Consider the following 27,978-nt stretch of genomic DNA (forward strand, 5'->3'; position numbering starts at 1 on the left):
TCCCAATAGCCCACCCAGAGCTCGCGCCCTCACCGATGCCCCCTCGTCTCACCATAGTCGTTTCCCTGCTTCTTTAGATGTTTACCTCCTGCATATGGACCCCTAAATACATACAAGCTTCCCTCTCTCTGTCATTCTCTCTCTCGTTATGCTCCCCTAGATTTTTATTTATTCATTATTTTATAGTCATTATTATTTTTGATACTCAAATTGTCCCAATTTGACCTGAGGAAGCCCACCACCGCAGTGTCTGTATCCTGAGTTCCCCCTTTAGTCTTCAGTCTCTTTTTACATCAACTTCACTGCAGTATTATTTACAGAAAATAAAATGCCCCCACTCTAACCGTAGAGCCCTGCATGAGACAGGACTTCCCTGGTTTACTCCCACAGTCCCAGCACCAAGTACACTGCCTGGCGCGAGGGAGAGAGAGGGAGAGAGGGGAGAAGGAGGAAGCCAGAATGACATGTGACTGAGTGTCTTAGGGCAAAGAGGAAAGGTCAAGTTTCCTCTAGATAGGACACAGAAGAGTCTAGAAGAGTATGAGGAAGTTAAGTCTAGAAGTTGAGTGAAGGGCTTTGAGCCACCAGGCCGTGGACGCCAGATTCAGGCTACCTTTACCTCAGTCTTTGAGGGATGGAGGACGGAACTCTAGTAGGTTACATCTGGGCCCTCTGCTGGATTAAGTATGTTCCTGCCCCCTGCCCCCTGCCCCCAACTCCACCTCCACCAATTATACCCAATCCAAAACCTCCTCCTCCCTCTGGTTCTAACTTGACACTTTCCTCCTAGTGAAACGTGTCACACAGCACTTTCCAACTTAAGCATAATTGTCTGCACCCTACTAGCTCATTAGGTCTCTGAGGAACAGATCCCATCTCCCTTGTTCGCAACAACATCTCCCTGCCGTTCCTGTGCCCAGCACAGAGTAGATGCTAAATAAAGTTGAAGAAACAAAGGAATAACTTTTACACATCAGAGAACTGAAGGTTAGAGGTTAAAGTACTCAACTCATAATGGCTGTAGGGATTTGAACCTTCGCCTTAAAATCTGTACTTTCCTCTCCATATGGCTGCCAGTTCTGACATTAAATTTTAAATGTTCACCCATTCATGACATTTTCACCAGCCCTATCTCCAGTGAACTAATTGCTACCATCTATTTTTAACCCTCTCTTATGAATGAATGTATCAGAGTAATCATGTAAGAAGAGAATTTACATTATTTGGAATTCTCTTACTCTCTTTGCTGTTTCATACTTTAGTTTAAGATACAAGATATCAAGACAAAATCAAAGTTGTTAACCAGGTTTCTTTGAGAGACTGTTTCTGGCTTTGTTGCTTTACCCTTTATGTTAGATTGTATTATTTTTCACAATGTTCACCACCCCTTCCTGTGGGAGATTTATACTCTCCCACTCCATTGAGGTCAGACTTGCCCATGTGACTTGCTTTGGCCCATAAATTTGAGCAGTGTAGACTACTGCTGAGCAGAAGGTCTGCCATCTTTTCGTTTCCCTCTGCTACAAGAGCAGCAAGGTCCCAGATGGGAGCCGCTCTGCCAGCTGGGTCTGGAGTAAAGAAGTCTGGGAGCAGAGCCCCGGCTGAACCATAATGGACATGTGATGTGAGTGAGTTCTGTAAACCACCGAGCTTTATGCTTGTTACTGTAGTACACTTTGGTCTAAGTTCACCAATAATCCTTGCAAAATTCATCTTATTTGCAGTCAACAAAAGTAAATTTTGTCAAGTTTTTTGTCTCCTGCTTCAAAGCATTTTACCCTTAGGCAATAGGGTAGAAAAACAGCTTAGCGCCCGTGAATTTCAATTGCATCAATCAGTTGGATATTTTCCTCCTTCCGTGGCGATGGGTGCTGTGGTTCAGTAGGAAGGATTTGAGGTTCAGATTCAAAATCTTGCATTAATACATGGTGTGACTTTGAGCTTTGATTTCCTCATCTCCAGAGAGCGTGGGTATGAAGGCATCCAGCACACTATTCGACACATAGTACGTCCTCAATATATACTGGGCATTTTTGAGGGTGAGGAAATGTCCAAAAGTTCCATAGAAGTCCAACTTTTCACTTGGCTCATTCTGTCATTAAATTATATTTTTCTTAACTCAAAGATTTAGCTCTTCCAAGAAACCTTTCCTGGCTAATATTAACCACATGTGACACCTTCCTTGTCCTCCACTGTCCATGTGGCCCTCTCAGCATGTCTGTATGGCACTTACATATTTACTTACTCTAATGCAATAGTAGGAGTTCAACTGAAATTTGTTGAACTAAGTTGACTTGTGTTTGACCTGTCTGTGAATGTTACACATAAATGCATCAGGCACTGACTGCAAGTCAGTGAGGCTAATTTCTAAGGAAAATGTATTGCGTAGCATTTGATTTATTCAAGAGAATTTGTGTGATACGGATCAATAAAACACACACCTGTCAACAGCATATTCCCAGGACCATCAAACCCTGCGTCTGCTCCTGGCCCTGCCCGGCCCATCCTCCCGCCCTCCCCCACGGTGATCTCTCTCTGAGTTCTGCGTTTATCACCCAAATACTCTGTCAACGAGCATGCCAGACATTACCTAACCAAGGAGAGTTCAGCCCTCCCAAGTAGTCATCTCACGTCGCTCAAAACATTTTTGGTTTTACCTTAGGAACCTCAGTCATATTCTTTGAAAATCCTCACTCAGAGAGATTTAGTTTTTCAAAACAGTCTAAAGCACTAACAAAATGGCTATCATTTACTAAATATATATTATGCGTGAGGCACTGTATTATGTATCCTAAATTTACATCTTCCTTAGTCCCCACTATCTCCCTGAGTCCATTTTACAGCTAAGCAACTGAGGCTTGGTAAGGTAAGTAACTCATCCCAAATCACCTGGCTATAAGTAGCAAGGCTGGGGAAGTCCTTCACTGTGAAACCCCATCCTAAATACTGCTACATGACTCTGGTGACATGCAAAAGCGAGCTTGTGAACTAGGGGAAAGTTGGAGGTAATTCAGATAGGAAATTCCATCTATGAGGAAAAACAAAAGAAAGACAACACTATAAACAGCGAGACTGATTTTCTTCAGTTGTCCTGGCTGTGAAAGGAATTCCACAGAAGGGGTTTAGGGTTTGAGAAACGGTCCCAGGGTGACTGACTGGGAGGGCTCGGCACGCACTTGGAAACGTAAGCTTCAGGTTAGTTAAAACTCTAGTCACACATGCGCAGACCTGTCCTATGGCAGTCCCAGTACAGTAGGCTCTCCTGGTACAAAAGCCACCTCTGCCACCTTCCCAGCACCTCCCGTGAAATGGTTGTGTTGATAAAGAGGAAACCGAAGGAAAACGTATAACATTTGATCCAACTAATCTTACATCCCTCCTCAGAAACACACGCCGCTGTGGCTGTCTGATCAATCGACGAAACTCTTTTTGACAAAGGTACAGAAGCATTTCGATGGAGGAAGATAGTCCTTCCAACAAACGATTCAGGAGCAATGGGACACCCACAGGCCAAAAAATGAACCTCGACTTAACATCACACCTCATACAATAAAAATTAACACAAAGTGGATCACAGACTTAACAAATGTAAAATTAGAAGACTCGTAGGAAAAATAGGAGACTACCTTTGGGACCTGGGGTTAGGAAAAGAGTTCTTAGACTTGACGCCAAAACCAAAATCCATAAAAGGAAAACATCATCTCATCGAAATGAAACACTTTTGCTCCATGAAAGATCCTATTAAGAGGACGAAAAGACAGGCTACAGAGTGTGAGAAAACATTAGCAAACCACATGTCTAAGAAAGGACTTGTAACTGGAATATATAAAGAACTCTCAACACTCAACAGTAAAACGTTTGCAAGCTACCCAATCCGAAAACGGGTAAAAGACATTGGAAATGGGCAAAAGAACCAAGACATGGTGTGACTTCACGGAAGAGGGTACACAGATGGCAAATAAGCACATGACAAGATGTTCAACATCATTTGCCATCAGGGACAGGAAAATTAAAGCCACAATAAGATATCAGTACACGTAACCTATCTGAATGGCTAAAATATAAAATAGTGACACCACCAACTGCTAGCAAGGATGCACAGAAACCAGATCGCTCACGCACCGCTGAGGGAATGTAAATGATTCAGCCACCCTGGCAAACAGTTTGGCAGTTTCTCATGAAGCCAAACATGCAACTGCCACACGACCCAGCAGGCGTGCTCTTGGGCATCTGGCCCAGAGAAACGAAGACTTAGGTTTACATAACACATGGACACGGATTTCACAGCAACTTCGTTCAACCTCAAACTGGAGTAGAAGACATTTCAAGTTAGAGAAGAATTAAAATTAGCTGTATTCATCAGTGCTTGCAGAGATAACTTTCCCCTCACTTAACAAAAGAAATTCAGTACCTAAAAAATGCCTTTTATGAAATTCTTTCCTGCTTTGTAGATGATGCAGATCAGTGGATAATCAACTTTTGGATGATAAGAAGGGAACTTTCCTACTTAATTTATTAATATTCCAAGAAGATTTTCCAATACTTGATGACGTTTGAGAGAGAGAAGTAGAGAGAAATCCCTTTGGTTTAAAGGCCGAGGCTTCATCAGACCTCCCGACGGCATCGATGCCTCCTGTCATGTAGATGAATCATCAGAAAGACCATCAGCTCTACTTGTTGCTTTTCTCCTTAGAAAAACCGCATAAACTTTAAAGTTTACTTATGCTAACACTTTTAAACAAAGCTTGCTATCTTATTTGCATAATATCAAAATATTGTTTGAAATCTTACATCGTTTTTCTTATTTAATTTCAAGCTCAGAGACACACGAGCACTAAGATGAGCTGAAACCTCCTGTGACCCCCAACTCCCACGCTCTGTGACACCTGGGCCTTTCTGCCTGACATGCAGACACTTCCATCATCATTGCTGCTCGCCATGCCAATGATGGTGGAAGAAGGGTTTCAAACAGACCAGCCTGTGCATTACTTCTTCCGGAACTGAGGTATTTCTGCCTCCACTCATTGCTCAACCAAAGACTTATACAACTTACTATGTGTCAGGCACTGTTCTAAGCACTTTACATATTAATTTGTTCCTTATAATCACCTTATGAAGCAAATAATATTGTTATCCCATTTTTCAGATAAGGAAAGTAAGGCACAGGGAGGCAGATAACCTGCTCAAGGTCACACAAAGACGTGGCAGGGGCAGGATTCAGACCAAGCAGTTCAGATCTGGACTCTTAGCTACACGGCCTCCCAGCTGAAAGAAAGAGTGGATGGAAGGATGGATGCACAAATGATTAAATAAACAAGTTTGATGTTTGTTATGGACTGAATGTTTGTGTTCCCCTAAATTCTTATGTTGCAGCCCTAACCCTGATGGTATTTGGAGGTGGGACCTTTGGGAGGTCATTAGGTTTAGAATGAGGTCATGAGGGCAGAGACTCCATGAGGGGATTAGTGTCCTTCTAAGAGGAGGAAGAGAGACCAGAGTTTGCTTGCTGTCTGCCACATGAGGGCTCGATAAGATGGCCGTCTCTAAGCTGGGAAAAGGGCTTCCACGAGGCACAGAATCTGCTGGCGCTTGATCTTGGACTTCCCAGCCTCCAGAATTGTGAGAAATAAAGGTCTGTTGTTTAAGCCAAAAAACTCCAAAAAATTAAAAACAAAATACAAGTTTGTGCCATGTGGCCATACAGTGCAAATAGGATCCCCACTAGCCTGGGAGCTCCATAGTTGTCGGGGCCTGTTTGTGGCCTCCACATGTCAGCATCTGACCTTGTTCCTGATGCAGTACTTGCTTTTTCATGAATGCTGTGGTTGCTGAACTCAGGAGTTGAGAGTTGGGAGGCAGGAAACCTGGGTTCTTATTTTGACACCAACTTGCTATGTGTTCTCAGGTAAATTGATGGACTATTTCCCCATCTGTAAATGAGAGTTCAATTGGAATAATTTCTGAAATTCCTCAATTCTCAATCCTCAAATGGATTTGTCCAAGTGAAAGTCCATCGGCAGGACCAGAAGTACAGGAGGTGGGCGTGGATCAAGTCTCACGGACACGGAGGGCAAGACTCTGGAAGGCCTGCAGCGGCTGAGCCTGTCCAAGTTCACGGCCCAAGAGACCGCAGCAGGGCTGTGTGGCTGCAGCTCGGGGAGAGGTAGATGAGGCCAGAAAAGGCGAGCTGAGACAGACCCTCAAGGGCTTGGAGCACATGCTGTGGTGGTGCAACGTTGTAGGCAATGGGGAGACATTGAGGGGTTTTTGTTCTTTATTTTGGTAAAAATTACATAAAATTTACCCTTTTGACCACTTTTGTGTGCACAGTTCCCTGGCACTGAGGACACTCACACTGTTGTGCAACCATCACAACCATCCATCTCCAGAGCTGCTTCATCTTCCCAAACTGAAACTCTGTATCCACTAAGCACCACCTCTCCATCTGCCCCTCCTCCCAGCCCCTGGCAACCGCCATTCTGCTTTTCATCTCTATGAATTTACTACTCTGGGTACCTCATGTAAGTGGAATCACACGGTATTTGTCTTTTTGTGACTGACTTATCTCACTTAGCATAATGTCTTCAAGGTTCACCCATGTTATTAGCATGTGTCAAAATTTCCTTCCTTTTTAAGGCTGAATAATATTCCATTGAGTGTATAGACTACATTTAGTTTATCTACTCATCTGTCAATGGACACTTGGGTTGTTTTCACTTCTTGGCTATTAAGAATAACGCTGCTATAGGGGCTGGCCCCATGGCTGAGTGGTTAAGTTCCCGTGCTCCACTGCAGGCGGCCCAGTGTTTCGTTGGTTCGAATCTTGGGCACAGACATGGCACTGCTCATCAAACCACGCTGAGGCAGCATCCCACATGCCACAACTAGAAGGACCCACAACGAGGAATATACAACTATGTACTGGGGGGCTTTGGGGAGAAAAAGGAAAAAATTAAAAAAATCTTAAAAAAAAAAAAAAGGATAACGCTGCTATGAACACAGGTGTGCAAACGTCTGTTTGAACTGAATGGTTTTGAGTAGGATAGTGGTTGGACCAGATTTTTCCTTTAGAAAGATCTCCCTGGTGGTACAGAAGATGATGATGGCGATGTTAATGTCACCTAACATTTAACCAGTGCTTAATATATGTCAGGGACTGTCCCAAGTACTTGACATGTACTGCCTCATGTGATCCTCATCCCATTCGCACACTTACTCCTTTGAGGTAGATGCTGTTATTGTTTCCATCTTACATATAAGCAAATGGAAAGAAATGAAAGAACCTGCCCAAAGTCGTTCAGATAGCTGAAGACAGGGTCTGTAACTGAACCCAAAAGTCTGCCTGCAGAGCCTACCCATCCACACTGCACCACATCACCTGTCATGGTGGACAGCTTTGGAACTTAATCACATAGTGGGGAGTGGTGCTAGTCACTAGGAGAATATGGGTATATGGGCAGTGAGGGCAAGAGGGGGACAACAATGATTCTATTTGGTACCTGCTGAATCTGAGATGCCTGCAGGGCATTCAGACAGAGGTGTCTAATAGGCAGTTAAATAAGAGACAAACTCAATAGAAAGATCTTGTTGGAGGCACAGATTGGGAAGCCATTAGCACATGGGAGGGTTAGAATCCTGGAAGTAGATGAGCTTGCTCATGGATCACGTGTGTAGAATGAAAAGAAGAAGGTGGAGACTGAATCCAGGGCTCAGGGAATCACAAAGCCTGGGTATGGGGCACACTAGGGTTTGCAAATTTAAGACCCAACGTGACAGCATGAAGAGAGGGGCTGAGGTCCCACTGCATTGCCCCACATGCCATTTGTTCTATTTAGGGGAAGACCAATGGTTAAGGGCGGGGTCAACAAACAGGAGACAGCAGACATTTGGAGAGAAGTGTCCAAAGGGTAGGAGGACATAGAAGCCAAGGCTGGAGAAAGTTTCCAGAAGGATGGTGTCTCTGCCTCAGAGATCAAATAAAAAGGGCCTGAAAGATGTCCACTGACCTTCTAGTTAACATCATTGGTGACCCTGGAAAGAGCCATTCAGTCAAAGAGGTGGAAGCAGGAGCCAGATTGTCCTGGATGGAAAGGTACGGAGTGTTTACGGGTACAAAAGTGTGGAGAAGAGGCCCTGGGGGGGAGAGGGAACAGGCAGTGTCTGGGGGGGCCCTGGGCTGCTGCGGCTCTCGGGGAATGCTCAGCACACTCACAGACTGAGGGCGAGAAGCTGTGCGGAAGGGTAAATAGAGGGACCAAGCCTGGGAGGGCAGAGGATGGGGCAGTGAGACAGGGTGCACAAACATAAGGATGAGCATCTGCCTTCAGGAGAGGAGGGACGCCCCGGACACGGAGACGAGCAGTGGAGAAGGGCTGTGTGCCGGCAGGGCGGGAACTGTGGGAAAAACAAAATGCTCAGTGCTGATCTCGACGCAGTGAAGCTGGTACACTCACACGCTGAAAATGGCACATTACTTTTGGGAAGTCATTGGGCAACAGATATAAAGTCATGGCTCCTACCTACTGACCCAATAAAGCTAGTTTTGGGAATTTACCCTAAGGATAAATCAAAGAAACAGCACACGTACAAATATGTTTGTGGCATACTATTTACAATATTATTTTTAAAAAGCACATGTGGCTAACGGTATGGAAACTAGTTAAGTAAATTATGGAACATATGCTCAATGGGTGCAATATTACGAGGTCATTAAAATTATAATTATGAAGCTTATAGCTACATAGAAAAGTGCTTACGATAGTAAATGGAAAATCAGTTTTAAAATTGTACGTATACTCTAATTACAGCTATGTGAAATATGCTTTCACATGAAAATACACTAGGATAGAATTCCTAGAAATGAAACTAGCTGCTGGTGGGATAATGGTGAGATTGTAGGTAGTTTTTTTCTTTCTCCATTTGGAAAACTCATTTGAATCCTAATGCTACAATTTGGTTAGAACAACAAAAAAGTAGCCTTATATCTTATTAGTTATTACCCTATTTAAAAGAGAACATAGCTGAATTTTTCCCTCTGTCACTGACAGTACTGAGGTCTAAGAGGACGGATTTTAAGTGGAGTAGAGATTCCAGTAGACTCCCCTCCCATCCGATGCTGAGGCGGAGTGCTGATAGCAATGGGTGCCTCCACCCTACCACGGCAGCCCCCATCATCCCACAGTCTACAGCGGTACTCTGATGCTTTTGATGGAAAACATGTTGGCCAAACTTTTAACAACATCCTCAGCCCAGGCGTCACGCCAGGATGGGGTGCGGGTGGGAGGCAGGGAAGGGAGGCGCAGGCTGATCTTTCTGCCTTGTGTCCAGTACTTGGCCAGCATAGCTTTTGTTCTACGGGGGCAAGTCCCCGGCAGAGCCCACCAACACTCTCCCGTTTGATTCCCGCATCTCTCTCACCCAAGCCTCAGAATGGAATGCAGTCCTAAAAGGATTCTGAGTCTGTGCCTAATAATAGTCTTCCTCTATTTTGAATTAAATTCTCTCTACTTTTCTCTTGTTTTGAACACTAATATTCAGAGTTTATTAACGGTACGAAACATGGAAATGGCAACTAGAAGTGAAATGGTAGCCATTCTGTACGGGGGCAGGGCAGCCTGGGGTGGAAGCAGTGAAGACCGGACTTCTGGACTTCTGTTTGCAAAAATTTTCCTTCATCAGAAGAAGCTGCAGCTAAAGGACTACAACTTTGGCTTCTAGTCTTCTCTAATAATTTACCTTTCATTGAAAGGAATCAATTTAATAAGTGATATAATTGTAAGTTCAATGTAAGCATAAGAAAATCAGAATTTAGCGATTCATTTCAATAGATGGATTTAAAAATATAATTAATATGCCCGATGTTTTCGAGAGGCGTTACAATCTACATGAAACACCTAGACTAAATTGGAAAGGGGGCGGTCTTCCCATCCCCTTTGCCTTTCTCTGCATTTAGTTGCTTATTCGATTGTAAACTACTCCATCTTGTGGTTAAACAAGGGTACTAATAGCTAGAAATCTGGACGCTCTTTTCAGTGAAAATCACTGTATTCTGTTATAAAAGTTACGAATGAGCTTTAAGAAATTAAAACTGTACATAGGAAAGAGAAGTAAAAATTATCACTAATTTCATTGTCTAAAGATATCTAGACATACATTTTATAAATCAAATATAGGCACGTAACACATGCACATTCGTTTATAGAAGAGGAAGTTACCGTTTGCCTACTGTCACTTCAAACGACTCACGTCTCAACACAGTTCAGGAACGAGAGCTAATCAGTATGCAATCATGTTAGTGGGTTGGAACGAAAACTCTGAGTATTTTCATAGCAGTTAGGGTAACCACAACCTCCTTGGGCCCCGGCTGCCTGACGTGTGGCAGGCGTAGGGGGGGTGTCAGAGGCTGCACACCAGCAGGACCCTGAATCCAGCCCCGAGACCTTCTGGTGCCTGTGGTCTGGTGCACGTTTATGGTGCCCACCTGGGGAAGCATTTGGTTTGCAATGGTTGGATTAAATGATCCTTAGATTCCCCTCCACTTGAGGCATTTAATAATTCTGTTCCAATCCCGAGAACTCTCAGGAAACCAGAGCAGGGGTTCTCAAAGACAAGCCGCATCAGCATCAACGGGGAACTAGTTAGAAATGCAGCTTCTCAGGCTGTCTGAGTCAGAAACTCCGGGGGTGGGCCCAGAACGGGTCCTAACAAGCCCCTCAGGTGATTGCGGTGCACACAAGTTTGAGAACCACTCACCTAGAAGATCAATGAAACATTCCATTCTTTTTTATTCACTTATCTTTCACCTCCTCACTATTAATTTTCAAAATTTTCCCTCCACACAGGATTAAGCTACTACAGTTCAACTGGGCACAACATGGGTTATAGTATTAATTGATCTGACAGCTACTGGCAATCCTGATAAAGTAAGAGGATGAGGTAACGTTTAAACTTTAGATAAATCAAGAAAGACTCAGTTTTGGACGTGGCTTTCAAAATCCAGAGTCCAACCCTTTTCTCTACCTCCACTGCTAGCACCACTGTCACCTGTCACCGCCTTGGTGCAGAAGCCTCCTAGGCGGCGGCCCTGCTCCCACCTCCTCCTGCAGTCAGTCCTGCACCCAACGGGCAACAGGCGGGCGTGCAGACCTCCGCTCAGCTCATGACGCTCAGCGACGCCCCCTCCCTGCAAGAAACACTGCTGCCTTCACGAGCTCAGGGCCCTACAGCTCCCCCTCCTGTCTCTGTGACCTCGTCTCCTCCCATCCCCCGTTCTCTCTGCTCCAGCCGCATCTGCCTCTTCCTGGGCCCATCAGGGCCTTTGCGTTAGTCCGGCCCTTTGCCCAGGGCCCTCTGGTCCCAGCGGCCTATGCTGCTTGCTCCCCTGCTGCCTTCACGTCTCTCCCTCACCTTGCTGAAGTTGCCACCTCTTGAACCCACTCCCTCCTTCCCTGCTTCAAGGCACCTTCCACCACCTGCAACACCAGGTACTTGAGTGAGTTTGCTGTTGGTGTCCCTGGAATGGGAGCCCACGAGGGCCGGAATTTAGCTTCTGCTCAGCGGAGCATCCTCAGCACTTCATCTGGGGCTGCGGGCAGTGGTGATCATGAGAGGATCCTAGTCCTCTGGATGGGTGTCAGCCTGCGAATGGTAAGACCGCACTAGACTGGGGACAGGAAATGCTATCATGGCCCCAGACGGGGCGGTTTTCTCTCCTGTCCAGCAGAGCTTGGATTGGAAATCCTCTTAGTACAGAGCTCCAGACAGTCACACCCAGTTACTCCACCAGGAGTGACGCCTAAGACCGGCCCAGAGGGGCTCATAGAGCAATAAGTGTGGGGAAAAAAACTTTCATTTTTTGCTTTTAAGTTCAAATTCACTTGTCATAGAATCTCCCTTTCGGAAAATAAGTCTATATGGACGAGCCAACAGAAGGTGTAAAATTACCCACACAAACTCTTCCCTCAGGCCACCTGGCCATGGAAACATCCACAAAGGAGGCTGTCTCCCTGGCTTTCATTTGGGATTCCACGTGCAGGACTTTTCCAGAAGTCCTTGCCTCCTGTGACTCCATGATGTGTTTGGAACGTCTCCCTGGGACCTCTGCCGGGCACCACAATGACATACTCTCTATATAAACACCTGTCTTAGTTCTCTCTGGCTGCCATAACAAATTACCACAAGCTTACTGGCTGGAAACAGCACGGATTCACGCCCTCCCAGTTCTGTAGGCTGGAGGCCCAGGCCTGCAGGTTCAGCCTCGCTGGCTAAGGTCAGGCTGTGGGCAGGCTGCGCTCCCTTCTGGTGGCGCACTTCACCTTCATATTAAGGCTAGGGATTCATCTTGCTGGTTAGATTAAAAGTGTAGAATATGATATATATTATTCAACATGTACATTTTTTAATTTAATTTTTCCAATTTAAAGAAAATAAAGATTTACTCTATTTCTAGCCACAAGCAAGTTATTGTTACTCTGCTTATCGAGCTCAGAAGTTAATCAAATTAAGAGCATTCTAAAGGATGTGAGTACTATCATGAACTGAGTAGCAATAGCCTTGTACTAGGTGTGTTAGAAATAACAACACCCCTCCACTTTCTCCGGAGAGACTGTCACCTGTCAACCCTCAAACCTCACAAGCATCGCGTCACACTCCCCTCACCGTAGAACATCTCAGCTCCCATTCTCGTGCAACCCGTGAGTGGGTTCCACTCTGTGGGGACAGCCCAATTTGTAACTTAAAGATCTGCTTTGGAGTTTCAGGTGGCTTATTATACGTCTCCAAATTGTCCCTCCAAACCCTTGAGATCCAGAAAGATTTCTACCAATAAGCCGGGCAGTCTCCGAGAAGCATCTTGTGGAGTCGAGGGCAAGACATTGCTGGTGAGCTGCCCTGTGGCCCCACATACCACCCATTCTTCCATTCAGACCCCAAATGCAGGAGAGGGCTGGGTGGGAGGAAAGGGGAGGGAGGGAATGCAGGTAGATGTGGCCAGGGAAAGACCTCAATGGTGGTACCTCACAGGCAGTTAGAAATCCCTATCACATTTCAGATGATATCTGGGACTCGTTTAGAAAGCTTATGTATAAGGACAAAATTAATCCACTGTGCTTTTTAAACAAGTCTTTTAAATGATGAGTAGAATTCATCTGTAATTCATATATAATTTAAATTCCTATCATTTTTTTTTAAAGATTTATTATTTTTTCCTTTTTCTCCCCAAAGCCCCCGGGTGCATAGTTGTATATTCTTCGTTGTGGGTTCTTCTAGTTGTGGCATGTGGGATGCTGCCTCAGCGTGGTTTGATGAGCAGTGCCATGTCCGCGCCCAGGATTCAAACCAACAAAACACTGGGCTGCCTGCAGCGGGGCACGCAAACTTAACCATTCGGCCACAGGGCCAGCCCCAAATTCCTATCATTTTGAAAGAAAACAAATGCTGACGGTGTGTATGATGGCCTCCAGCTTGGACAATATTTGTTTACAAAGATGTCTATAGAGAAAGCCGCCAACACCTGTGTCAGGCCTCAGCCGACGAACCCCCTGGTCACAGCCTGTGAGGTGTCAAGGTGACGAGAAGCAAGATCAAGGAGGACCCCTGGAGGAGAGAACCCCAGCACGTGTTCCAAACAAGCTCATTACAGCACGACGGTTGTGGATGTAGAAACGATTGCGGCCGACCGCTCGGAGGCCACGTGCAGCGTCCAGTATCATTCTCCTACTGCTTCTTTCCCCAGGAAGCAAAGGCCCGAGTGGAACCGCAGGAGAGGTGCTGGAAAGCATGAGCCGGCTATGAACACGGACATCACATGCCTCTAACTGCCACCTGCAGGCATGGCTCACTTGCTCCTGGCAGCAGTTTTGACTTTTTTGGTCAACACTGGCTGTGTTAACAATCTGTTTAGCAAGGACCTGTCCGCATCAGAACCTGCTTGGTACCGCACCTGGGTTCTGCGTGTCCACAGAAGTCCGCAGTGGGGCTGCTGTCTCCCTTTTTCAGACAATGAAGCGGAGGCTCAGAGAAGGCGGAGCGCTGTAGGCTCCTGAGCACCTGCTCCATGCCAGGCCTCTCCCAGCCGCGCCCCGGGAGAGAAGCGTGCCAGGCTCCCATGGGTAAGCCGTGCTCCAGGCCCAACCTGACAGGTGAGGCCCTGCATCTGCCCGACATGCCCTCGCTCTCTGTCATTATCACACTCAGTCAACATTTCCCAGCAGGACTTAATTGCCTTCTAATTGTTTTCTCTGTGTTTGTTGTGTGTCTGTAATTAGACTCTAAGCTTTGAGGACAAAAACTCTGACTTGACTTTTTGTAACCTTCTTACCGCTGAACCCAAAGGAGTTATCAGTAAATATGTATGGACTGACAGAAGAATCCAGACTGCATACGGCAGACAGGCAAGCAGATCGCCAAACATTTGTATGACGAATCGTAATGAAGTCCTTCAACTATGTGGCAACTACTCCTTTCTGTGCGTTCTGTGTGCAGGGCGCTGGGGCACACAGATGAACAGAACACTCCCTCTCTGTCTGTTGAGCTTACAGTCTGGTGGGAGGAAAAAGACATAAACAACTGTACGACACGTGTGCTGTATAGATGCTCCGGGTGAGTGCTGTGTGCACGCATCGAGGAGAGGTGGGGGACGTGGGGCCAGGTCTCCTGGTGGCTCTGACTGGAAAGTAAAGACATGTTCAGGGCAGAGGGGTAGTGAAGCGGCAGCCTGGCTGGAGCGGAGGTGCCGAGCTGCAATAGTGGGTGGCATGTTCGAGGTCAGCCATCCGGGATGGCTAGCGAGAGGGGGATGAAGGGAGGGGCAATAAGCCTGGAAAGGTGGGTGGAGGCCATACCCTTCAATGTGAGGAGCGCCAGCCACTGTGAGGTAGAGAAGGAGTTCAGACCGCAATCTCTAGACCTGCGGTGACAGCCTCTGCTTTCAGATGGCCCAGCGACAAGGCTGGGGTGCACAGTTCTTTCTTCTGCGCAACCTACCACCTTCTGGGAATAGGACCTATCTTCTAGGAATGGTCCCTTCTCCCACTCCAGCCCTGGGCTTCACTGCGAGCTGCTATAATTCCAACATGAGTCCCCCTCCGTAGAGCCTGCTGCAGACAGGCTGATGAGCGATTCCCCGGCATCTTTGGAAGAACCCCGAGAAATGGAGAGAGCCCTAAGTTTGGGAGCTCACGGGAAGTGGTGGAAGTGTTTCTTGCCCGGCAGAGAGCATTTCCTCCTTGCGACCTGAGGCACTGCCCTCCTGCTGGACGGCTGTTCATCTCTTTCCTCAGGCAGGTCAGATACCCTGAGGGCTTCCCAAGGAATCCCCTCTCAGTTTAAAGAGAGCTCAAGTTTTGGGCTTGTGCAACCTGCAACAAAGAGAGTCCTAATAAAACCTAATACAACCACGACTGACACGCAATAGTCAGCTTCCTTTATCTACTAAACACCACTATGAAAAAGTACCTTCCCCTCCCGCCCCATTTCCTCCCCTCACTTCAAGAAACAATGTTCTGAAATTACAAAAGTGAAATTCAACTTAATGGTGGGGGACACTGTGAAGGGGCAGTCTGCTCCACAAAAGTGATGCACGCATCCTCAGTGGAGAGGATCTATGGGAGGTTAGATGCAATTATGGGGAGTTCAGTGAGCATCTTTCATTCTTGACATGGAGAGAAAGACCTCACACTGCGAGGCTGGCTCCCCTGGAGAGGTTTCAATCTTTTTTAGGAGAAGTACAATCAAGTCCTGGGAAAATGAAAAAAGAATAAATGTGGAGTTCTCATGAACAGTTTTCATAGAAGACGCAAGAGTGGTCCTCACTTTTGCTAAAGCTTAAGTAGCAGTAATTTAGTGAAAAGCAACATGAATTTACCTCTTTAATAAAGGGGTCTCCTCCCTTCCTTTAAAAAAAATTCCCTAGAAGGAGTGTCTGGTTGATGTTTATAACCTTGGTAACTAAATGTTTGATGAATGAAAAATCAAATAACAAAAGGCACTAACATAGCAAGGTTACACCATGACCTCTCTATTCTGCTATTGCAGTAACAGCCTGAAAGGCTGAGGCCTTGTTTAAAATGCACATTTTATTATTATTCAAGTCTGGTGACAGAAGACAACAGATCAGGAAATGACTGCCATTCAAGAGATACCGTTCCCCAGAGGAGAGGGCACAGCACACCACACAGGGCCACACGGGGCCACATGGGACACCACCAGTCGGTCAGCAGAGGGAGCGAGCCTTTATTGTGGTTTCTAAGGGAAGGGACGTGTGAGGAAGAGCGAGCAGGCTTAGGACTGGCTAGTTGGAGTGATTTCAGTGGGCTCTGGGACATCGGGGCTGTCCCTAGTTGTCTGGGACCCGGTTCTGGGGTGATTAGGGCAGATGGATAGTGGCCCTGAGTGTGAGAGAGAAAGGAGGTGGCTGCGAGTGTGGACTCTGCATTGGTTGGTTTGCACATCAAGCCAGCTGGCAGACATGTGGTTCACTCTCTAGGAATTGGCTAACCCTGGGAAGGGCAGTCCCTCCAGAGTCGGCAAGACCCCAAGACGGCAAAGCATCAGAACATGTGGTTAATACAGGCTTATACTCCATAAATCATGACCTTTAAGTGTCTTGTAACTCTAATGAAGTACTTACTTCTATCTATGGGTTTTTTTTTGATATAACATTAATTTTATTGACTTAGTTTAAAAAGCTAATGGCCTGTGTTGAAGGAAAAGCAATACAGTGATATGACTTGAATTCTTTTAAAATATTTTTTTCACATTTTGTACCTCAGTAGTAATTCATATTTTCTGTGAAACGACAGAAAAAATTCTTTGATAAGATTTTGCTCACAGTATTGAAGTTCAGTAGTTTTTACAGCTTAGTGTTCAAAGGTTACTTTCAATTTTTAGTAATGAGTTTATTGTGTGTTTTAGCCAAAGGTTTGAAAAGAAAAACTTCTGTAGCCCCGAAGTTGTTCACCAAAGGTGGCAAGAATTTTTATGAGATGATGATTTTTATGGTTCCTTGCCTGCTAATTTTGGGGAATGTGTTACAGCCCTTCTATTAAAGGTAAGATTTCCACATTTGTAAAATACAACACGCTGATTGTTCCTTATAAACACGTCAGCCCCTCAGTGGTCACTGCCCACTGCGGTCCCACCAACTTTGGGAGAGGCTGCGCACACTCCACGTCTGTGGGGCCTCCTGAATGGAGTCTAGCCTAGATATTTTAGCAAACATGGAAATACCTGGTCCACATCAAATTACTCCACCATATATATTATGTTTTTGGTTTTTCTGAGTCGTCCATATCAATGAACTTCGTGCTACAAAGGAGGACAAACGTACCAAAGGACTGTGTCAATCCTTTTCCAGGAAGCCACCTGTTTACACCATCACCACCTATCCTTCCATCTTCCAAACTCGGATCACCGTGTGCCTTTGTTTAACCAAATGGCAGAGGCCAGAGAGGGAGTTTTGGATGAGAATCATAAGCTATATTTACTGAGCACGTCCTATGGGTCACGTGGCTCCTGCGGATTGTACTGAAGCCTCGTAACGCCTGGAGATGTACTGCTGTTCTCCCCACTTCACAGACGAGCAAAGCGGGGTGAGGAGGTCAAGCCACCCGAGGTCACACAGGAGCACAGAGACTGTGTTCTGAAACTTCCACACGCTGCCTCAGGGTGGTCTTTTATTTACTTTTATCATAAAATTGTTCAAGATAAAAACCGTAAGTCCTAGTACATTTGGAAGGTCTAGTAAAGCGGATACTCACACACCCACCTCCCAGCTTCAGATGAAGGTCATTACCCACCTGCCACCTGGGGCAGCCCTGTCACCATCCTACCGACACCCGCTCCGCTTCACCCACTGGATTCAGTGCCGCACACAAAGGCACACTTAGTTTCCTTAGAAAAACAAAAAACCCTCCTTATGCCAGTGGTTCTTAATATCATAGGGACAGACCCCTTTGGGCATCTTATGAGGGCAATGGACCTATATAGCCCAGAAAAAATGTCACACACATAAAACTCTGCAGTGTTCCAACGTTTCACAGATCTGCTAAAGCCAGAGTGACCACATAACTTATCATTCAAAGCAGGGCACTCTGTGGGGACAAGGGGACTCTTCAGTACTAACACTGAGATAACGGATGTCAGCTGAGGCCATCCTGGGCAAACGGTGGTGTAATGACCTCACTGTGACTTCATCCCTGGACTCTCGTATCCAGAACCTTCTCCTCCAGTTATATGGCCCACTCACCGTCCTCATCATGATCCCATATTGATGGTGTGGCTATGATACCCCTACCTGAATGTGATGAGGTCTCTAGGTTGGGCATGGAGCACAGTATAAATGCTAATTAATCAATACTTACCCATCCATTAGGATTTACCTGAAATTTCACCTCTGCTGTCAAGTCTTCTGACTGTATCATGTGCTGCTAGCATGTCCTGCCTGGGATTCCATAGTGGCTCAGAGCACACGCTCTGGAGCCGCCAACCCAGATTTCAACCTGGCCTGGCCACTCACTAGCTGTGTGACTTTGGGCAAGTTAATTAACCTCTCTGGGCACCGATTTTTCTGTCTCCCTCATAGAGTTGCTGCAAGGAATAAATGAGTTCTTATTTGTAAAGTGTTTAAGAACAGTATTTGGCACACAGTAGGAGCTGCAGAAGCGTTAGCTCTTACTGTTATCTCAAGGCAATACCCTTGTCGAATGTCCATCTAAAAAAATAGCTCTAAAAAGCCCTTCCCAATGCTATGCACACAGTGGGCGTTCAGAAAATACTTCGTAGTAGGTATTTCCAACAAAGGTGCTGAGAGGGTCACGGATCAGGGGCTGGAAGCTGACGGCCTCTGGCTCCTGCAGTTCAGCTTGTTTACAAAGGAGTCTGCCTGGAGCTGAACAAAGGACCAGAGCTGGGGTCTACGGGCTCCTCCTCTTCGCTGCCCCAGATCAACGTGTTCCCCAGCCCAGTTCCTGAGCTACAGGTGGGACAGAGTAGATGGCCCAGTGCTTTCACACTGTCTCCTCTGATCCTCACAAAAGGGCAGGTGGAGCTGGCAGGGCAGATGATGACCCCACTCTGACGTGCGGAAATGGAGACCCAGAGGGCAGAGTGACCTGCCGAGTTCAGAGGTTGCGCTCCTGAGAGGCGCCTCACAGGAAGGTGGGAATTAACAAGGCTTAGATTTTATTGTGATACGTTATGTACTATAATCCTATTTAACGTTTAAAATAGAGTTCTGTTGCTAAAATGATGTTTGAAATCACTGTTCTAATCTCAACCCTCATTGCTATTCTCTCAAAGGAGAAAACCAAGAAAAAAGACTCAGTGCTTCCCGTCAGCAGCGCAGAGTCCCCGTGACACTTCAGCCCTCCACACTCCGCCCCAGCCTCCTTCCCGGCCGGGTTCCGCAGGCACTCTTCCCTCACCAGCAACACCCAGCCGCCAGGATGCCGTTCCCTGAACTGCCCTTCCCGTCCTTCTCCTTGTTGCCTGAATCTGCACGCCCCTCCTCCTCCACTCCCCTCTTCGCCCAGATGTGACCACCCTTCAAGGCCCACTGCTCTTTAGTTCTATTTCTGGCTTTAGCACAACCACACTGGTTGCCTATTAGACTTCTTGCATGTCAGTCCCCTCCGTGACACTGGAAGGACCTAATGGCACATACTTAGTCTGCTCTGTATTGCCAGATATGGCAAGAGCACAGCAAGTGCTCACCACACGCTGATGGAACCACAGGCCCATCACAAGATCTCAACACACCCACACCACATGATGGGACACTTGTCCCTTCTCCTTTGTTAAAATGATAAAAAGCATGCTCCAGGGGCCGGTCCAGTGGCGCAGTGGTTAAGTGCACATGTTCCGCTTCGGCGGCCCGGGGTTCGCTGGTTTGGATCCCGGGTGTGGACATGGCACTGCTTGGAACGCCACGCTGTGGCAGGCGTCCCACATATAAAGTAGAGGAAGATGGGCATGGATGTTAGCTCAGGGCCAGTCTTCCTCAGCAAAAAGACGAGGATTGACGGCAGATATTAGCTCAGGGCTAATCTTCCCCAAAAACAAAGCATGCTCCAACACACAGGCACAAGACCTGCCACAGACAATTTCACTAGAGAAGGGCTGCTCCATCAAAACAGCCACAGGACATGTTTTCCACGATTTCTCCTGAGATGAATAATGCCCTGGGTACTCCAGGATGGTACTTATGCTCTCACTTTTTCATCATCACGTTATTTTACAGGATTTTATGTGTACATACACATTCAGAACTGATCCAAGATTTCTTAAAAACAGAAAATTACACAGAAATCCGTACTAAGTAACTCTCTAAATGAAGGAAAATCGACAATTGAGGGTCTAATTCTTAATGTAATATATTTATTTAATTAAAACAACTGTATTAAAATATATCTACAGTACCCCTGTTACCAATTGCCTTGTTCCCCTTAAAAACTCACAGCAGTAAAGTTAAATGTATATTTCTTAGTTTAAGAGACCTCAGGAATCCAATGACAAACTCCTCAATGTAACAGGCAGCTGTGACTGAGGAGGCCAGCTCCTGGGCAGAAGCTATGTGTGATCCTTCAGCCCCAAACACAGGCACTCACAAAGGCAGGCGCTCCCGGCAGGCCTCACAGGGAAGCCGCCCTCCCGCCCCCGAGCTGGTGACAGCCAGCGCCTGGCAGTCTGAGCGCGCTGCAGGAGGACCCGGCGCCTCTGCCCCGCCTGCTCTTCTGCGCTCCGCCTTCCCCACCTGGCTGCCTGGCACCTGCACCCTGAAGCCTCTGCGTCTGCTCCCTCGGGCTCCTCTGCTGAGGCCTCCTGGGCAGGGGAACACTTTCTCCAGTTTAGTGTCTTGCTTAGACTATCGAAATAAGTGATTACAGACTTGACTATTACTTTCATTTGGCTTGCTTCTTTTTTCAGCTTTATTGAGGTATAATTGACAAAGTCGGAATATATTTAAAGTGTGCTAGGTGATGATTTGATAAACATCAACAATGCGAAAGGACTCCCACCATCAAGTTCATATAGTTGCTCATATAGTTATGTTTTGTTCTTTTTTGGTGAGAATGCTTAAGATGTACCCTTTTAGCAAATTTCAATTATACAATACAGTATTATCAACCATAGGCACCATACTATATGTTAGATCTTCATAACTCACTCATCTTATAACTGAAAGTGTGTCCCCAACTTGGAGGGCATTATGCTATGTGAAATAAGCCAGACAGAGAAAGGCAATTACTGCACGGTGTCACTTATACGTAGAATCTTAAACAAACAAACAAGTCGAACTCATAGAAACAGAGAGTCGACTGGTGGCTGCCAGGGGCTGGGTGTGGGGGAAACTGGCTTGTTGTCTGAATTAGCTTCTTGGACACCTGGCAGTGTAGCCCTCTCCAGCTTGGCTGAGCTCCTGACAAAGACACTCAACTTGAGGCCAGCCTGGTGGTGCAGCAGTTAAGTGCGCACGTTCCGCTTCTCAGTGGCCCAGGGTTTGCCAGTTCGGAGCCGGGGTGTGGACATGGCACCGCTTGACAAGCCATGCTGTGGTAGGTGTCCCACATATAAAGTGGAGGAAGATGGGCACGGATGTTAGCTCAGGGCCAGTCTTCCTCAGCAAAAAGAGGAGGATTGACAGTAGTTAGCTCAGGGTTAATATTCCTCACAAAACAAAAAAAAGTTAGCAGATTGGGGAGTTTAAAAAAAAAAAAAGAAGAAGAAAAAGACACTCAACTTATTTCATTCTTCTGAACAAGCACTCTCATCTCTCGATTTTGAAAAATCCCTTACAACAACTGCCATATGGGAAAACAACAGAATCAGGAGGAATGAGTTCCAGTCTAGTTCCATCATTAAATTAGCAATGTAGCTCTGGTAGGTCACTTAATTTTAGGTGGTGGGCCTTTATGTCTGCAGACTAAGGTTATTTGACTAGATTTTGCTGAATGTTCCTTTCAGGTCTAATATGCCAAGATTCTATGAATTATGCTTCTAAACTATTTTCTGAAAAAGTTTAAAAAATAAAGTAGGAGATGGAAGCTAAACATTTTTAAAAATTATTTTTAAAAGGTGACTTTTACAAAGCAGCATTTAAAAATAAATCACCTCACAACACACATGTCTGATAGTGTTGCCCTCACATGGGCCTGCAAATGTTTACCGTGCGTCTGCACGTGCCAGGCACACACCCGCAGCGTTTCCTTCCCTGTGAAAACACACTTAGCGCTTCTTCCAGGTGAACTTTCTGCGGGCTCCCTCTTGGCCTGGCTTCTTCCGTTCTCTGACACGTAGATCAGCAGTAAGTAGTCCAGCTGCAGCGTAAAGAGAGAAGCCTTTATGAACCACGGAACATGCAAGTTGCCTAGCAGGAGAAAAGGTCAACTGCATGAATTTATAGGTACCGTTGTCAGAGAAAAAGTAGAGGAGAGCAACCAGACCTGTACTAACTTACCAGCCCGCTATAAATCTCCTGACAGCACTTTGCTTTCACTGTTTTAGAATATTTTTCCAATTTCTGAGACCAACTGCAGCTACATTATTTGAGTTTGCTTTCCTCATCCTATGAAAACTGATTCCTCTTTGGTTTTTAACCTTGCTCAACTTAAGATAAAGCTGCTCTTGTGTGGGCAGTCACTATTCACTGGAATGGAACTTCTCTGCCTACTTGTTATGACAGTCGTGAAAGTCAGAATAGAGACAAGAGGTAGAAAAGAGATGCTTAGTGTATGGTGAAGTATGAGGAAGTACACAGACACCATATATTAATAGTATTCATTAATATACATGCACATAAAATATGGCTTATCAAACATATTTGAGGAAAAAAGCTTTTATTATTCTAATTTGTGTGACAATACTATCCCTTGGTATTTTGTTTCAGAACCTAAAAAATTAATTTTAGGGTTATATTCTCTGCATAAACAGTTTAATCTAGAAGAAGAAAGTCAGCTTAAACTGGAAGCTTCCATCTCCTAATCACCAGGAGCAATCATGATTTCTAGGCTTTGCCAGGGTAGTCTCAGCACACGGCCCAAATGGAGCAGCCCCATCGTGGCTGGAGCCATAGCATGTTAGTAAAGACCACAGATGCCAGGACGCCAGTGATGAGAAAGCTCTGAAACTGCTTTTGTAAACATGTAAATAGACCGCAGTTTTTCATTGTTTTTTCTTTACTCTTCCAACACTAGCACTCCTTTGCATTGTATACAAGACTTAGATATTTTATTAGGGATCTTTTAATGGCTATACAGCAAAGGCAAACTTCAAATGCTTATTATATACCCATAATTTTTGCATTTACTTACACTTGAGGGTATGGAATAAAAAACAATATTTTGGACAAAATGCAGACAAAACCTGTCTAAATTCTAGTTTAAATTATAAGTAATAGGCTGGTGTTAAGATGGCGGTGTAGGCAGACTCTGAACTCACCTCCTCCCACGGACACAACAAATTTACAACCACTCTTAGAACAATGACCCGAGAGAGAACTGAAAACTGGAGAAGAAGAACCCCCACAATAATGGACAGTCCTGACTGACGTGGAAGAGACAGAAACTCCTTAGGAAGACAAAAAAAGCCACATTCGCAAGCCATGGTGCTTCATGGCTGGCTGGGAGCAACCATAAGGTACGCAGCCTTCCCCGGAGGGTAGGCATCCTGAGCAGGAGAGTGTTACTACTATAAGCAGCTGTTGGACTCAGCACAACCAAGATGAGAGTCATAATATCTGGCTTTGCTGGCTACTAACAACAATGGGAAATACCACCAGAAAAGCTATTGACGTAAGGGGAAAAAGCTGGTTCTTAAAGGGCCCACACGCAAATTCACCTATTTCGGAAAGCAACCTAAAATCACCAGAAAGAAAGATGCATGGTCCTTTGATGAAAAGAGACTCACCTGATAGGCTCTGGGACATCTTGGTGAGAGGTGCGATCCCTCCAGGGACTGAGATATTGGTGGCAGCCATTACTGTGACCTAGTATAGGCATCTGACACAGACGCCATTGGAGCTCTTCTCCTGGCCTATAAGCCCAGGGTCTGTGCCACCCACTAGAGCACTGATTTAACCCAGCTCAGCAGGGCAGGCAGCCTGCCCTAGGGACTGGCCCCACCCAACAGCAAGCCCTCAGGCTTTTGGGCCTGCACAGGCTGGGTGCCTGGATCCTCCATAGCCAGGACAGAACTGGGTCTGCTCTGAGTGGCAGGGCACACATGAGGAGTAGGTGGAGTGGGTGGGGCGTTGGTGGAGTGTGTGAAGCCTCTGCAGTAGGGCCACTGGGTCCACTTCAGGGGGTTGTGGCATGCGCACAGGGCAGGACTGTGTTGACGGTGTGTGTGGCCCTGTGGGTGGTGGGGCTTGTCAGCTGCAGCAGTCGTGTGCTTCTCAAACAGCCACACAAGAGATTGGCCCCACCTTGCAAAGCCTGAAACAACTGGGTGCTTCTGTGCCTGGGGCTAGCCGCACTCAGCTGCAATCCTAAGAGCTGACGACAGCCTTGCAGGCTGGAGGCCTACTCACTTAACACAAAAACTGCAACAGGAATGTGCTATTAGACCTTGCAGCCAACTGTGGCCAGGGCTCCCCATGCCTGATAAAGTGACTGAAGAGCCCATAACAGCCCCATGCAGCTGAGCATTACAACCAACCAGCTGGGGGAACAGCCTAGCCTCCCCAGGCACCTGCAGCAAGACCAAACCAGCCACAACAGAAGGACACATGTAGCCCATACAGGGGACACTCCTGGAACATTTGGAACTGGTGATGAGAGGCAAGCACACTGCTGGGCCTCATAAGGCATCTCTTACATAAGGCTACCTTTCGAAGACCAGGAGACGTAGCTGACCTACCTAATACACAGACATCAGCACAGAGAAAGAGGCAAAATGAGGAGGCAAAGGAATACACTCCAAGTAAGGGAACAGGACAAGACCCCAGAAAAAGAATTAAATAAAGGAGAAATTAACAATCTACCTGACAAAGAGTTCAAACAGAAAGTCATAAGGATGCTCACTGATCTTGGGAGAAGAATGGATGAACTCAATGAGAATGTCAACAAAGAACTGGAAGATATAAAAAAGAACCAATCAAAAATGAAGAATACAATACTGGAAATGTAAAATTCACTAGAAGGATTCAATAACAGAATAGATGAAACAGAAGAATGGATCACCCAGCTTGAAGAAAGACTAGAGGAAATCACCCAAGCTGAACAGATAAAAGAAAAAGAACGAGAACAGTGTAAGGGACATCTGGGACAACCTCAAGCATACTAACAGTCATATTACAGGTGTCCCAGAGGGAGAAGAGAGAGACAAAGGGGCAGAGAATCTATCTGAAGAAATAAAAGCTGAAAACTTCCCTAAGGAAGGAAACAGACATCCAGGTAGAGGAAGCACAGAGAGCGCCAAACAATTTAAACCCAAAGAGGCCCGCACCAACACACATTATAATTAAAATGTCAATAACTACAGATAAAGAGAGAATCCTAAGAGCCACAAGAGAAAGGCAACAAGTCACATAAAAAGGAAACCCCATAAAGCTATCAGCAGACTTCTAAGCAGAAACCTTACATGCTAGGAGGGGCAAAATATATTTAAAGTGCTGAAAGGAAAAAACCTACAGCCAAGAATACTCTAGCCAGCAAGGTTATCATTCAGAATGGAAGAAGAGATGAAGTTTCCCAAACAAGTAAAAATTAAAGGAGTTTATCACCAAGAAATCAATCTTACAAGAAATGCTAAAGGGACTTATTTAAGTGGGAAAGAGAAGACCACAAATAGGAAGACGAAAAGTATGAAAAAAAAAGCAATAAAATCACTGGTAAAGGCAAAAATATAGTAAAGGTAGCAGATCAACCACCTATGAAAATACTATGAAGGTGAAAAGACCAAAGTACTAAAATTACCTATTTCCATGATAAGAGGGTAACGGATACACACACACACACACACACACAAAGAGGTTAGATATGATATCATAAACATAAAATGCGGGAGGAGGGGAGTAAAAGAGTAGAGCTTTTAGAAAGAGGTCAAACTAAAGACACCATCAACTTAATATAGACTGCTATGTAGGTTTTTATATATGAACTTCATGGTAATCACAAACCAGAAACCTATAATAAATACACAAAAACTTAAGAGAAAGGACCCCAAACATAATACTAAAGAAAGCCATCAAACAACAAGGGAAGAGAGCAAGAGAAGAAGAAAGGAACAGAGAAGAACTATTGAAACATCTAGAAAAAAAGTAACAAAATGGCAATAAATACATATTTCTCAATAGCTACTTTAAATGTCAATGGACTGAATGCTCTAATCAAAAGGCATAGGGTGGCCAATTGGATAAAAAAAACACAACCTATATATATGCTGCATACAAAAGACACACTTTAGACCTAAAGATACTCACAAACTGGAAGTGAAGAGATAGAAAAAAAGATACTCCATGAAAATAGCAAAGAAAAGAAAGTGGGGGTAGCAATACTTATATCAGACAAAATAAACTTTAAAACAAAACTGTAAAAAGAGACAAAGAAGCACACTACATAATGAGAAATGGAACAACCCAACAAGAGGATACAATGCTTGTAAATATCTATGCACCCAACATAGGAGCACCTAAATACATAAAGTAATTATTAACAAACATAAAAGGTGAACAGATAGTAACACAATAACAGTGAGGGACTTTAACACTCCACTTACACCAATGGATAGACCAGTCAAACAGAAGATTAATAACGAAAGACTGGCCTTAAACGACACATTAGACCAGATGAACTTAGTAGATACGTACAGAACATTCCGTCCAAAAACTGCAGAACACACATTCTTTTCAAACGCACAAGGAACATTCTCCAGGACTGATCACCTATTAGGCCATAAAACAGGTCTTGATAAATTTAAGAAGATTGAAATAATACAACAGTATGAAACTAGAAATCAACGACAGGAAGAAAATCAAAAAAGCCACAAATTTGTGGATATTAAACAAAATGCTACTGAACAATGATTGGATCAATGAAGAAATCAAAGGAGAAATAAAAAAATACTTGAAAAGAAATGAAAATGAAAATACAACATGCCCACATCTATGGGATACAGTAAAAGCAGTACTAAGAGAGAAGTTTATATCAATACAGGCCTACCTCAACAAATAAGAAATCTCAAATAAAAAATCTAACAGTGCACCTAAAGGAAATGGAAAAAAGAAGAACAAACAAAGCGCAAAATCAGAAGGAAGGAAATAATAAAAATCAGAGCAAAATAAAAGAGACAAAAAAACCCCAGAAAAACATCAGTGAAACCAACACCTGATTCTTTGAAAAGATAAACAAAATTGACAAACCTTCAGCTAGACTCACCAAGAAAAAAAGAGAGAAGGTACAAATAAATAAAATCAGACATGAAAGATAAGTTAAATGGACACCTCTGAAATACAAAAGATTATAAGAGAATACTATGAAAAGCTATAGGACAACAAACTGGATAATCTAGAAGAAATGGATAAATTCTTAGAATCATACAACCTTCCAAAAACTGAATCAAGAAGAAATAGAGAATTTGAACAGGCCAATAACCAGTAAGGAGATGGAAACAGTAATGAATTCCTCCCCAAAAATAGAAGTCCAGGACCAGAGAGCTTCCCTAGTGAATTCTACCAATTCATTCTAAGAACTTGAAAACACAAATGTGTAAAGATACATGCATCCCTATGTTCACTGAAGTATTATTGCCAATAGCCAAGACTTGGAAGCAACCTAGGTGCCCATCAAGGGATGAACGGATAAAGAAGATGTGGTATATATACACAATGGAATATGACTCAGCCATAAGAAACAATGAAATCAGGCCATTTGTGGCAACATAGATGGACCTTGAGGGTATTATGCTGAGTGAAATAAGTCAGAGGGAGAAAGTCAAATACCATATGATCTCATTCGTAAGTAGAAGACACAAACAACAAAAAAC

General features: G+C 44.9%; 1 protein-coding gene across 1 annotated transcript in view; it reads right to left on the minus strand.

Moving 5' to 3' along the window:
- Positions 1 to 21,606: 21,606 nt before the first annotated feature.
- The window catches only part of MRPS9 (mitochondrial ribosomal protein S9), a 64,960-nt gene continuing 58,588 nt past the window's right edge, over positions 21,607 to 27,978 (minus strand). Inside the window, exon 11 of the mRNA XM_046663551.1 lies at positions 21,607 to 22,313. Coding sequence (XP_046519507.1) covers positions 22,222 to 22,313 — 92 coding nt within the window. The 3' untranslated portion in view covers positions 21,607 to 22,221. The remainder of the gene's footprint in view (positions 22,314 to 27,978) is intronic.

The sequence above is a fragment of the Equus quagga genome, chromosome 5 (assembly GCF_021613505.1).
Source record: "Equus quagga isolate Etosha38 chromosome 5, UCLA_HA_Equagga_1.0, whole genome shotgun sequence".
NCBI classification, from domain to species: domain Eukaryota; kingdom Metazoa; phylum Chordata; class Mammalia; order Perissodactyla; family Equidae; genus Equus; species Equus quagga.